Genomic DNA, 14,703 nt, shown 5'->3' with positions numbered 1-14,703 from the left:
ATAGACCCCGTTTTACAGTACCTGTAGTGTTCCACAATCTGACAAATTAGAACTACCATTTTTTGATAAGAAGCATTTTGTAAAAAAACGGTGCTAGTTGATGACAATGATGATGAAGAAATTATGTTAAATCCAGGCCCTGTTTCTATTCATTATGGAGACGTACAACACATTAACGAGAAGTATTCCAGTAATGCACAGTAATGTGATGTAGTATGAATTTCCAGTTAATAGACACGTTAAACTTTTTGACATCTTCGCTCAAAAAGCGTGCCTCATACTTGAAATCGAAGGAACTCAAGATAATTACGAAATACTTTTCTGGTGATAACGAGTTTAATTTAATCAATCAAAAAGGTATATTCCCGTATGAGTAAGTGAGCAACGAATCTGTTTTCGTGGAGGACCACTTACCTCTGATTGAAAACTTTAAAAGTTTGTTAACATGTGGTAGAATTGTCAGAGAATCTGATTACCAAAGCGCATGCGATGTATGGCATTTATTCAAACCCAAGACTCTATGGGAGTACTCTGATTTGTATTTGAAAATTGAAGTGCTGCAGTTATCTGACGTCTCTTTAATAACTTTCACTACTTGTGCATTAAAACACGTGAGTGAGACCCAGCTCATCACGTTACTTCTCCTGGCTTGGAATGGGTCGCTTGACTTAAAACTAGCGAAACATAACTGCAGCTCATCACTAACATTGAACAACTTAAGTTTGTAGAGCGAGGTATTAGAGGTGAAATTGTTCATTGCTCTTGTCGGCATGCTGTTGCAAACAATAGGTTTATATCTAATTACAATGAATCTTCCTTTATATAATTATCTCTATGTCAATAGCCTCTACAGTTGCGCAATGATGCAACACCTTCCTATCTCAGACTTTGCTAGGGTTGCCTCGAAAACATTTGGTACTTTTGATGTGACGAAAGTACGAGATGATTCCGATGTGGGATACATTAGAAGTAGATGTTTGACATCCCGAATATATCCGTGATCTACATTCCGATCTACCATTGTGTCCTGCTCTAGTGCTCCAAACAAATTAATTTATGCTTTGTGTGATAAGAAAAATTATGTAATACATTACAGGAGTTTAAAACATTGCCTTCAACACAAGTATTCACAGAATACTATCACTAAAGCAAGCGCCATGGATGAAACCATACCTTGTCACTAACGCACGGGAAGTATAAGTACGAGCAATGATTTAAAAAAAAAATTCTTCAAACTTATGAATAACCGTGTTTTCGGCTAAAGAAAGCAAAATGCAAGAAAGCTGGTAGATACAAAACTAGCAAAATGCTGGAGCGATAAATTTGGAGCGGCTGCACTGATTGCTAAACCTAAGTTTAAAAGGAGTGTAATATTTAACGAAAATTTAGTTGTATTGAACTAAATAAAGTTAATTTTGTGTTTTATAAACCAATAGCAGTAGAAATGGCCGTTTTAGACATACGAAAGACTCTTCTCATAGAGTTTCATTATAAATACATACTGAACAAGTTTCCAGCAAATCATCTGAAACTGTGTTGCACTAAAACCGACAGCTCAGTTTATCATATTAAAATTTCCAATAATTATGAAGATATCAAGAATGATGTTCATAAATGGTTTGACACTTCAGGCTACCTTGTAGACAACAGATATAATATTCCACTTCTTAATAAGAAGATGGCAGGATTATTGAACGATGAATTAAATGGAGATCCCATAACTGAATTTATCAGTCTGTGAGCTAAGCTGTACGCTCTCGAGCCTGAGTCACAACGTGTAATGCGTAGGGCGAAAGGGTGTCAAGGAGTCTTCCATTAAAAAGTTGACCATTGACGATTACAGAAACTGTGTACTAAATTCAGATGTTAAATCTGCCACATAGTATGTTATGCAATCGAAAAGCCATGTAGTACACACTATTGAACAACACTGACTTGCCAGTTCAGCATGATACACGATTTGCACTTGCAGTTAAAACTAGTAATTTTTTGAAGCCACTACCGCCTAAAAAAGGATAATGATGATGATAATGTCTGATTTCTTACTGTTGGAAAACATTAAACGTGCTTTGTAACTGATTTATTATGATTTTGACTGAATTAATGTGTGACAACAAAAAAATATGTATTGTAACTGATTTATGTATATTCTTTGTAACTAAGTGGGAAAGGAAACAAAATAAACATAGGATGTGATTTGGAACTAATTTATTGTGAGAAAATAAAAATACGTATTACATTAATTTTGTTTTGTTTCATCAGAAAGTTCGTTTCTGTCACCTCTACAGTTCATTTTAGTAGGAGGTGGACCATCAATCTGACAACGTGCATTTACGTTATAATGCTTATAACAATGCTGATATTTAGAAATAAGAACATCGTTCTTAAGAACTTGTGTCCATCTGCGAAAGTTATGTAAAATGTCACACATAGAGGGTAACAGTGTGTAGGAAACAAATAACAGTCCACCGCATTCACATGCTGACACTCGAAAAGTTTCTTATAAATTTCTAAAAGTAGTTTACAAACATTTTTCGATTTAATCCGTACGAATAAGAAGTTAGCGTCAGAATCAGCCACAACAGTAATAACTCCATCTTTCTTTCTAGCACAACAGTCGAATCCATAGTTATCCAGTAGGAGCTTTTTGACATCTTCAGGAATAATTTGTTGCAGGATACTTAGGACGAATGGGCACAGTAAGTTTTGTGAAAACAGTAGCGCTTTACAGTCACTGTTCTCTTTTAGTAGTGATTGTAACAAAGAGTTCAGTGCACTGAAAGAGGCTTCTGTGTCCAGAACTTGTAGTAGACATTCACTTCCAGCACTTAAATTTATGACTTACACTCTGACTGATCGTCTGAATTGGCATTAATTATCATAACTTCGTTCATAACTTTCTGTTTTTCCCCTCTCCTTTGGCGATAAAGAACAGTAATGATGAAATGATTGTAGCACTTCCTTTTATGTCTGTGTACACTTTGCAGCCTGATTGGTTGATGGAGTTATTAATGAAACATGAATGACCAAGCAGTAAGCTACTGTATTTTTTGCAAATGCCTTTTTTTTGTTTCTGTTTCGATCTCCTTGCTAACGATGGAAAATTTCAGAGTTTCGTCTTGGTTTGAACAGTCAATGAAAAATATGGGACAGTTCTGGAACTCGATACAGTTCATGAGTCGGTTTCCTCGTCTTCTTAAACCACTCTCTCCATAATACAATGACTGAAAATATGCATACATTTCAAATGCTTGTGCAGTAGTCTTCGTGTCAAAATCGACAGGAAAATTCTTCTCTGGGAATTTAGATGAATTTAAATACACGTTCAAGTCTGATATGTTTATTTTGTCGAATAAAGTGGAGTTAGTAGTAATCGAATTTCGGTGTGAATGAAAAGCCAATATCATATAACTTGCTGTTTCAAGAGTTGTATTAAATTTAATTTGCCATGTCCATGAGCTGGTTTCTGGCCCAATTCTTTCAATTAGCCCACAGTGAGGTATCACCTTTTAAGCTGTTCCACAGTGATATTTTTTGCTTTTTATAAACTTCTACATGTGGCATTTTCCAGAGTATTTTCTCCAATTACGTTATTTATTTGGTATCTGCTTTATCTGAGACAATACAATTAATATATTGTCTACTACGAATCAGTACCAGTTCAAGACAAGCGTCTAAAATAATCTTGTTGCTAACCTTGCAAAGCTTCAGTTCATTTTAAGCGGAACGCAAAAATTAAAACGTCCATCGTCATCGACTAACTCTTTCATTTCGCTTCTTGTCCCACATCCGGCATTTTGTGATGCGTTTGCTTCACTTGGTGTAAAAGATACATATCCTTTCATTAACGTTGCAATTTCTGGATTAAGTACATGGTTGATAATTTAGTTATTGAGACGGTATTGAATATCCGAAAATAGATAAAGTGTAGAGTGTTTTGTTAACTCATTATCAGTATCTTTCCCCTTCCCTTCTGTGTTGAAAAATCGTCCTACTATATACAGTTGACTCTCAGAGGGCAGCAGGTAAGTGCTTTCATTTTGTATAACAATTGATATGAAATCGTTCTGAGCAAAAGCCGGTTGACCAAAAGCTTTATGCTTATGATACTGAAGACGAGGAACAGAGTTTTCGACGAGAATTTTTCTCTTACATTCATAATTTTTTCTCTCTCTTCTTTTTAGTTTCCTCCTGTTTGATCAATTAAAGTCGAAAGACTCGATTGAGAGCTTGCAGATTTATTTTTATTTTACTCTATATCCCAGTCATGACAGTATTTATCTATTGCCTAGAGTTTCCTCTTCTTTGCTTTTATTGTTGTTACTGCTAACACTGTCAAGGTATCTGGTGTCTTTGTTTATGCAGGCACCCTGTTTGTATGCGATACCCATTCCTTTTCTTTTTTTAGCATATTCTCCTCAAATGCAAGCGAAAAGTTATTTCTTCTCCGTCAAAATCGACAGGATTTCCGTCTTGATCTCTAATTGCTACACTGAATTCTAAAACACATATTGCAAGTATTGGCACGTAAATGGACAAATTTGGCGTTTCCACAATCTTATATCATGGTGGAACAGCCGGTGCAAACTGATGTAATGTGCATATAGTTTCCCCATTATGAAATGAGCCACTGGAGATGTTACAGTCAACAAGGAAGACATTAACACTTTGAATGTTAACTGGATGTGCAGCCGACTTCAAGACATTTTTATCAACTACGGTATCTGCGAAATCTAAAACTGAGCCTATGTTCTCAGGGAGATGAAAATCTATAGTCACATTACTCCTAATCTGGCATCGACTCGGTGTCTTACCCGTCGAGCTATCACTGTCAACTTTCAAGTTGTATGCATCAATTTTTCTTAATAACGTTGAAAAAATATCATGCAATTTGTATGTTCCATGTTTCAGGATGTCTTTATCCAAAATTTCTGGATCACCTATACAGGGTGAGTCACCTAACATTACCGCTGGATATATTTCGTAAACCACATCAAATACTGACGAATCGATTCCACAGACCGAACGTGAGGAGAGGGGCTAGTGTAATTGGTTAATACAAACCATACAAAAATGCACGGAAGTACGTTTTTTAACACAAACCTACGTTTTTTTAAATGGAACCCCGTTAGTTTTGTTAGCACATCTGAACATATAAACAAATACGTAATAAGTGCCGTTTGTTGCATTGTAAAATGTTAATTACATCCGGAGATATTGTAACCTAAAGTTGACGTTTGAATACCATTCCTCCGCTGTTCGATCGTGTGTATCGGAGAGCACCGAATTACGCAGGGATCCAAAGGGAACGGTGATGGACCTTAGGTACAGAAGAGACTGGAACAGCACATTAAGTCCACATGCTAACACCCTTTTATTGGTCTTTTTCACTGACGCACATGTACATTACCATGAGGGGTAAGGTACACGTACACACGTGGTTTCCGTTTCAATTACGGAGTGGAATAGATTATGTCCCGACATGTCAGGACAATAGATGTTCAATGTGGTGGCCATCATTTGCTGCACACAATTGCAATCTCTGGCGTAATGAATGTCGTACACGCCGCAGTACATCTGGTGTAATGTCCCTGCAGGCTGCCACAATACGTTGTTTCATATCCTCTGGGGTTGTAGGCACATCACGGTACACATTCTCCTTTAACGTACCCCACAGAAAGAAGTCCAGAGGTGTAAGATCAGGAGAACGGGCTGGCCAATTTATGCGTCCTCCACGTCCTATGAAACGCCCGTCGAACATCCTGTCAAGGGTCAGCCTAGTGTTAATTGCGGAATGTGCAGGTGCACCATCATGCTGATACCACATACGTCGACGCGTTTCCAATGGGACATTTTCGAGCAACGTTGGCAGATCATTCTGTAGAAACGCGATGTATGTTGCAGCTGTTTGGGCCCCTGCAATGAAGTGAGGACCAATGAGGTGGTCGCCGATGATTCCGTACCATACATTTACAGTCCACGGTCGCTGTCGCTCTACCTGTCTGTGCCAGCGAGGATTGTCCACGGACCAGTAATGCATATTCCGTAGATTCACTGCCCCGTGGTTTGTGAAACCCGCTTCATCGGTAAACAGGTACAACTGCAACGCATTCTCTGTTAATGCCCATTGACGGAATTGCACTCGATGATTAAAGTCATCACCATGTAATTGCTGATGTATCGACACATGAAACGGGTGAAAGCGGCGACGATTCAGTATGCGCATGACATTACTTTGACTCAGTCCACCGGCTCTCGCAATGTCCCGTGTACTCATGTGTGGGTTCATGGCAACAGCAGCTAACACACCAACTGCACCCGCTTCTCTTGTGACTGGCCTGTTACGGACCCGTTTGCGTGCTACGACCATACCTGTTGCATACAGTTGGCGGTAGATGTTTTGCAGTGTGCGGCACGTTGGATGCTCTTTGTCCGGGTACCGTTCTGCATACACCCTGCAGGCTTCAGCTGCATTTCGTCGACACTCGCCATAGATGAGTATCATCTCCGCCTTTTCAGAGTTCGAATACACCATGGTCACAGTTCCTACAACACTACACTATCACAGACGTCTGGTAACACGGCGTACTACAGTTGGTCTGCGTGCGGAGACGAATGCAGAATAACAATAGCAGCATGCGCTACATGCGGACACTGCGGCAGCTAGACCAAACCACAACAGTGCACTACAGCCACACTCGTAAACGCGGTCGTCATCGTAAACATGTCCCTGCAGATGCTGCTCGCCGACCGTGGCCCGTGTTTGTTACAACACGCAACTGAACGTCGGAGGTTTCAAGCGTCAACTTTAGGTTACAATATCTCCGGATGTAATTAACATTTTACAATGCAACAAACGGCACTGATTACGTATTGGTTTATATGTTCAGATGTGCTAACAAAACTAACGAGGTTCCATTTTAAAAAACGTGGGTTTGTGTTAAAAAACATACTTCCGTGCATTTTTGTATGGTTTGTATTAACCAATTACACTAGCCCTTCTCCTCACGTTCGGCCTGTGGAATCGGTTCGTCAGTATTTGATGTGGTTTATGAAATATATCCAGCGGTAACGTTAGGTGACTCACCCTGTATAGTTGTCGAGGTAGATATTATATTTACAAATGTAACATTGTGGATGTAATTATATATGAAAAGGTTCAGAAGAGCAATTTCGTAAACATGTAGGGATAAATTTAACACAGGATTGAAGATAGCAGTTGGAAGCGAAATTTTACCCATCAGACTTAACATTCCACCATGTTCAATGTTCATTTTTAGATTACAACAGTGTCCAACAAGACTGGCTGTTCTATTTAGAATTCAGAAACTTTAAACATAAATGACCACCTTTCTGGCTATTAAGTGACTGAAACGTATTGTAGTTACATTTTATCACACAGTTTTTCAGATATATTACTATTTGTGGAGGAGATGGCAAAGTTTCAATGCTATCGAAATTGTAGACAATATTAACCTTTTTTTTTGTAAGTTACCAAGTGTGATTCGGGTTCCTCATTGGTATTGAGATTAATAACTGCACTCTCACAGGTTTTAGGCCTTTAAGGTGAAGTATCTCTCATAAAAACACCTCGAAAGCTTTTTAGCGTAATGGTGTAAGTTGATGTTGGTAAGTGGTCTTGTAGAAATATTGTTTATGGAGAATTTCTTTTCTCGTTCCATTTCTACCTGTTAAGTGCAGACCGAAACAATTTTTCCAGTATGGATCTAAGTACAGACCTTTCCCTTCACGCAAAGCAAATGCCTCAAGTACACTACGAAGCCTCAACACTTCAGCTAACTGCTTTCCATCACTTTTCACATCATTAACAGCCTTAGCAATTCCAACAACACCTCCCGTTAGTCCTGTGAGTGCCGATAAGTCGACAAATATTAGAATTAGAGGTATTATTCCACCTTTTTTTGGGATTGGGTATTATTTGCTCTCTATCGAGTAATTTCTCCATGGCTTTCGTCGGTGCAATTTGTGAAACAGTTTCACGAGCGGCTTTCAAAACTGCCATCAGATTACTGCCTGGCTTCGCATACTTAAGACCACTTCGAACTTCTTTAATTATATTATTCAGTACACCACCAGCTGTTTTAAACCTTTTTTTAATGACCATCCTCATTTTAAATTTGGCTTTCATTGCACCTGTCACGGCTGAAGCAGCTAACTACTCCTTCAAAGAGGTATCTTTTGCTTTTACTCTTCCCCATCCTTTTGTAGCCAGAATTCGGTCTGTTTGATGTCTGTCAGGAAAACTGTCTGGGTGAACTGCGTACGCTATGTCATGTTCTCTACACGCTTAATTTGATGGATTCATACCAATGTCACCTCTTTTGAGCCGTTCCTCTAACTTTGTCCCTGGACCGCTGTACGAGTAACCAGGCAAATGAAATTCGACAGGTAACTTCTTAATAATGGGCTTAAGAAGAAGCTACCATGCTACTTCTTCTTCCTCTTCTTTTTCTTTTTCTTGTTGTTGTTGTTGTTGTTGTTGTTGTTGTTGTTGTGACACTTCTTCGTTGCTAACTAAAGACTCGTCTTTTAAATTAGAAAGCTCTCTTATATTAGCAATTGTAAGATGGGAAGACTTTTTAGAATGACTGAAATGGACTTCAGGAAGCATGCGCTTCGACTTCCTATTAGTCCTATTACTGAACGCAGAGATTGACTGCAAGAGCAAGATCGTAGACATGGTGATCTATTTCCTGATACGATTAGATGTATACTAGCAGGCCCTTCCAACTGCGGAAAAACGAATGAAGTTGTTAATCTTCTAATTTAAGAAAACGGTCTCAAACTTAAAAACAACAATACGAGTAAAAATTTCTCGAAGAAGTCTTGAAGACCCTAAGTGATATTGTGTATTTTACTGTTTCCAGTTAGGAAGATGTAATTGCGCCATATCAAGCATGCCCGCTTTCAGTTTTTATCGTTGATGAAATTGCTTGTGACAGACAAACAAGATCACACGAAATCATACTTTTCCGTGGGTCCTCATTATGGTGTAGACAGTTTATATATAGTTAAAAAAAAAACAGTAAAATTCCGAAGCAGTTAATCAGAGATAATACTAATGTTACTTCCCTCTTCAAGCAAGATGAGCGTAATTTAAAGCATGTATTCAGTGATCATGTTAATCCCGATATAACATTCAATTAATTCCTTGAAATGTGTAGGCGAGCATGGAGTTGGAACACCTATGACTTCTCATTACTAGCAAAGATGATGATTTAAACAATGGTCGTTAATTTTGACAATTATATTTGTATTTAACTCGGTAGGTTTAACCAGTACAGAGTGTTATCGCTATAGCTTCTGCAAATGCAATATCATCGAACATCAGCGGCAGCAGCAACAGCAACAGCAACACTCTGTTGCTGGTGCTAGATCCTCATTACAGCAATGACATTGCTAATAAAAAGTATGTGGATTGAAAATTACACTCATACTCCCACGTTATTACAGGTCTTGTCGATAAAGTACATCGGTTATGTCAGAAATAATGGACACTAATGGTGAAGGCCTGCCGCCTAGAGGAAAAGTATATCATAATTCTGAAACAAAATCTTATACTGATACTCTCTAGGCAAAATTATTGCCGCAGATGGCTTCTTTCTTTTGAACCACGTATACCACTGATACAGAAGTATATTTCAATAATAAACGTTTAAGTGTTTTTCATGATCCTACTGAGAAGCATGACACTTGCACAAAAGCTTATGTAGACAAAGCAGTGTAAAAAGAAACACATTAGATGTAACTGAAGCTTCACTTAAGGTCAAGAAACGTAAAAATATCGGTAAATTATCAGATCCCGCAAATAATCACTATGCAGCTTCGAAAAAATATGTGGATGACACTCGAAGAAGAATTGAAAATTCTGAGCAGCGTGTAAGAGAAAAAGTCGATTCTGAGTTGGCAAAGCCGAAATGGAGTGACACAGCAATAAAAAATTATGTTGATCTTTGTTCCAAAAACTGCAAACTAAACTTAGCAGCTTCAGTGAGCTAAAAAGCAATATACGTGTCTCTATGGCTGTAAAGGTAGAAGAGTTTTTTGACCTGCTTAATGTAACAGAACGAGTTTTAGACGCTCAGAGCAAACCTATCACGTGAGTCGATTTTAGACTCAGATGTGAAAACGAAAGGATATTTTGAAAAGCAGGTAAACTTGAGGTTTTGTTTCATTCTTAGAACTGACAGCATTCCTCCCGGAAATCCCAAGAAACTGGCTTACGTTTTACACAATGGTCAATACATGTATATATTACCCTACGTTGGTGAAGTCATTTTGCGCTCTATTAGCCCAGTTATTGAAACAATTGTCTTTGAACTGAATGGGAGCACACACTAACTTTCGATGAACACTGAGATTGTTGTGCGCAAGGGAGTCAGATTCAAGTTCAGATGAATGGATCGCGTAATTGGAAGTAGTTCACTTCAGAATTAGACTACCGGATTATATAAATTGAGGCAGTTACATAAGTTCAGTTCAGGCGGTGACTGACCAGTTGACAATGACAACATGCTTCGGAATTCTCCTGTGGAAAGAAACATTAACATTTAAAAATAGGTCATCATAACTTGACAGAACATTCGAAGAAAACTATTAGATCTTCATAAAAGAGAAGCTCAAATCAAGTCTTTTCTAGGGAAGACATTTAGACCCGTTTCACAGCCACAAAGAGAACTGATTTCTCTTAATAAAGGACGATTTCCGAAAAAAGAAAACATTAGCACTACCGCTCCTGCGGCTGCTGTTGATGCTGCTGCATGGGACGGCAACATCAATATGTGCGAAGGTAAAGGATAAAAAAGTGAAAAGACACGAAACACACCCGTAGCAGAGATTGCAGCAGGTCGACTGCTAGATTCATATTTTAATAAACCAATAGATAGAGCCCCTTACACTGTGTGTGGCATCAGATTCGATCCGTCAGAAGGTGGATGGATGACTGAAAACTCGCCAGTGGAAGGCGGCGGAAATGATTTAAATGAATTTAAAGATATCCGGGAACTAGGGGATTAAACAATTGACTGTTCAAAATCAGGCCTATGTATTACACTTCCCGTGATCTCCTAAAATTAAGCCAGAATTCTCAAAGCAATCAACGAGGCAGCATTACCTGCCCTTCAAACCTGTAAGTGCAGACAGTGAGTACGATACACGCATCATATACCCGTTGATTGCAGTCTACAAAACATGACACCTCCCTGGCATCTTCCGCAGCAAACGACGACGACGACGACGACGACGACGACGACGGTGACAACGAAGAAGAAGAAGACACTAGAGACAATGACGAAGATGACAAATACAAAAGTGAAAAAGCAGCGGAAATCGAAAGTGAAATACGTGCGGGAAAAAGAATGTACTATGTACCTGGAAAAGAGGAAAATAAGGAAGGACGAGAAAAAAGTTGGCGCTAAAGACTGGAAGAGCTACTCCAATAAATCACTTTTTGACTACATTCAATGGAATAACCCAAATGAAATTGTCGAACGTTTAATTTTCCTGCTTGCTTCAATAACAGCCGTCAACAACTCGCATGAGAATGAAATTATTACAATAGAGGAAGAACTTCGAGAAGCTGCTATTATTTGTTAATATATGAAAATAAGTAATCTACCAGCTCTTCATTTCATGTATGTCTTGTAGAAATTTGTATGTACGCTACTTCTTCGATAAAAATTTTCTCGCTTTAAAGTTCCTTGCTTAAAACTACTGCAAATCTGGCGCGCGCTAATATACACTTCTGGAAATTGAAATAAGAACACCGTGAAATCATTGTCCCAGGAAGGGGAAACTTTATTGACACATTCCTGGGGTCAGATACATCACATGATCACACTGACAGAACCACAGGCACATAGACACAGGCAACAGAGCATGCACAATGTCGGCACTAGTACAGTGTATATCCACCTTTCGCAGCAATGCAGGCTGCTATTCTCCCATCGAGACGATCGTAGAGATGCTGGATGTAGTCCTGTGGAACGGCTTGCCATGCCATTTCCACCTGGCGCCTCAGTTGGACCAGCGTTCGTGCTGGACGTGCAGACCGCGTGAGACGACGCTTCATCCAGTCACAAACATGCTCAATGGGGGACAGATCCGGAGATCTTGCTGGCCAGGGTAGTTGACTTACACCTTCTAGAGTACGTTGGGTGGCACGGGATACATGCGGACGAGCATTGTCCTGTTGGAACAGCAAGTTCCCTTGTCGGTCTAGGAATGGTAGAACGATGGGTTCGATGACGGTTTGGATGTACCGTGCACTATTCAGTGTCCGCTCGACGATCACCAGTGGTGTACGGCCAGTGTAGGAGATCGCTCCCCACAGCATGATGCCGGGTGTTGGCCCTGTGTACCTCGGTCGTATGCAGTCCTGATTGTGACGCTCACCTGCACGGCGCAAAACACGCATACGACCATCATTGGCACCAAGGCAGAAGCGACTCCATTCGTCCCTCCATTCACGCCTGTCGCGACACCACTGGAGGCGGGCTGCACGATGTTGGGGCGTGAGCGGAAGACGGCCTAACGGTGTGCGGGACCGTAGCCCAGCTTCATGGAGACGGTTGCGAATGGTCCTCGCCGATACCCCAGGAGCAACAGTGTCCCTAATTTGCTGGGAAGTGGCGGTGCGGTCCCCTACGGCACTGCGTAGGATCCTACGGTCTTGGCGTGCATCCGTGCGTCGCTGCGGTCCGGTTCCAGGTCGACGGGCACGTGCACCTTCCGCCGACCACTGGCGACAACATCGATGTACTGTGGAGACCTCACGCCCCACGTGTTGAGCAATTCGGCGGTACGTCCATCCGGCCTCCCGCATGCCCACTATACGCCCTCGCTCAAAGTCCGTCAACTGCACATACGGTTCACGTCCACGCTGTCGCGGCATGCTACCAGTGTTAAAGACTGCGATGGAGCTCCGTATGCCACGGCAAACTGGCTGACACTGACGGCGGCGGTGCACAAATGCTGCGCAGCTAGCGCCATTCGACGGCCAACACCGCGGTTCCTCGTGTGTCCGTTGTGCCGTGCGTGTGATCATTGCTTGTACAGCCCTCTCGCAGTATCCGGAGCAAGTATGGTGGGTCTGACACACCGGTGTCAATGTGTTCTTTTTTCCATTTCCAGGAGTGTACATATGTGTGTGCGCGCGCGCGTGTGTGTGTGTGTGTGTGTGTGTGTGTGTGTGTGTGTATGTGAGCGCATCGCACGTGCATAGTCCCGTTGGGCTGCTACCAAGCTACTGGAAGGCTGTGAGACTGGGGTGTGACGTCATAGGTACGTATATATGGGACGATGCTAAACTTACGTACGCATATACGGCTCGAAAAGTGTGCAGAACACCCGTTACTATACTATTTATGTAGTGTACAATTTATTCTCACGTACCTGGTTCATGATCGAGACAACTTTAAATTTTTCTTCATTCTTCCTGGTGTTATCAGACAGGGCACGAGGGAATCTGTGGTCATAGAACTTCGCTGTGCTAACATTTTCGGTCCCCTCTCTTCCTGCTGAACACCGCTTCAGTTCGTCATGCCGAACCATCTCGTGCGCAGCAGATCGTAGGTCTACGTGTCATGCATTTCGAGTCACGAAGGAAAAGAGCTCGTGCGGCAAACTGAATAGGTTTTTCTGCTTAATCAATCTCCCTCAGAGCAAATAATTACAAGCTCGAAGAAATCTGCGAAACAGCAGAAGTACAAATTTTGACGAGAATATTCCTGTTTTCAAGTGCACGCAGTGAATATGACAAGTGTCCTTTGAATGTACGCTCGTACTCCCTTATTAAACATTATGAACATGTTCTGAATCGAGAATGCTTGATTTACTTCCAGAGTTGAACTCAGTTGGAGGAGAGATCAACGCCACAATCACAACGACGGAGGCGTCTCCAGCTGCGCTGAACACCACGACACAAAATACAACCCTACTGAATGCGACACACTCGAATGTCGGGAGGTTAGTACATGGAGAAGGTAACAGTCTTTACTATTATCCTACTCTCTAGTTTTAGCACATTTCCTGTTTGCAAGTGCATCGATGCCTTTGCCTATGCCCGTGTGTCTTGACCGTTTCCCACTGCTAACATAAATGCTATGCTCGCCCCTAATGCCATACCAGTTTCCATTCTTACATTATTAGAACGTAAGGGTTCACGGTCCTGCAGATCATCTTTCTCCACCTGTTTGATATTTAGAGCTGAAAGCACCGCCTTATTGTGAATATCTGTTATGCCCTAAGCTTTTTCTTTGCGCTGGAAGATAGACGCTAAATATCCAGCATAAAAAAAAACTTAAAAAGCCTGAGGAACTGTCATTAAGCCAGGAATGTAGGAATGCAATACGAACCCCTACGTATCGTTCCCGTAGGGACCCGAAACCAAGATTACACCAGTTAAGAGGCGCTTTTACCAGGTATAGTATGGAACCGTAATTTTCCTATAGATGGTGCTGACCATCAGTAATCGGCCCTTGGGATCGCATCTCCAGCGCCATCTGCTTCCTGTAACGGCCGACGACGAATGTTAACAAATAGTAAACGAAATTCCATACATCGGTATCCGTTTCAATCCCGTAAACATGCCGAGTTTTGTGCTTACGAAATACGATTTGCTGACACCATAGGTTTTTAGTCGTCATTTGAAGGAAACTGCTGCAGAATCGCGTTGACTGCTTG

The 14,703-nt window shown here is 40.9% G+C and overlaps 1 protein-coding gene across 1 annotated transcript in view; it reads left to right on the top strand.

Annotated features, from left to right (window-relative positions):
* Positions 1-14,703, top strand: part of LOC126175860 (proton channel OtopLc-like) — a 148,575-nt gene that overhangs the window by 83,616 nt on the left and 50,256 nt on the right. Inside the window, exon 7 of the mRNA XM_049922871.1 lies at positions 13,863-13,986. Coding sequence (XP_049778828.1) covers positions 13,863-13,986 — 124 coding nt within the window. The remainder of the gene's footprint in view (positions 1-13,862; positions 13,987-14,703) is intronic.

Source organism: Schistocerca cancellata, chromosome 3, assembly GCF_023864275.1.
Source record: "Schistocerca cancellata isolate TAMUIC-IGC-003103 chromosome 3, iqSchCanc2.1, whole genome shotgun sequence".
Lineage (NCBI taxonomy): Eukaryota > Metazoa > Arthropoda > Insecta > Orthoptera > Acrididae > Schistocerca > Schistocerca cancellata.
Note: the sequence above shows the minus strand (reverse complement) of the source record. Positions and strands in the feature narration are given on the sequence as shown.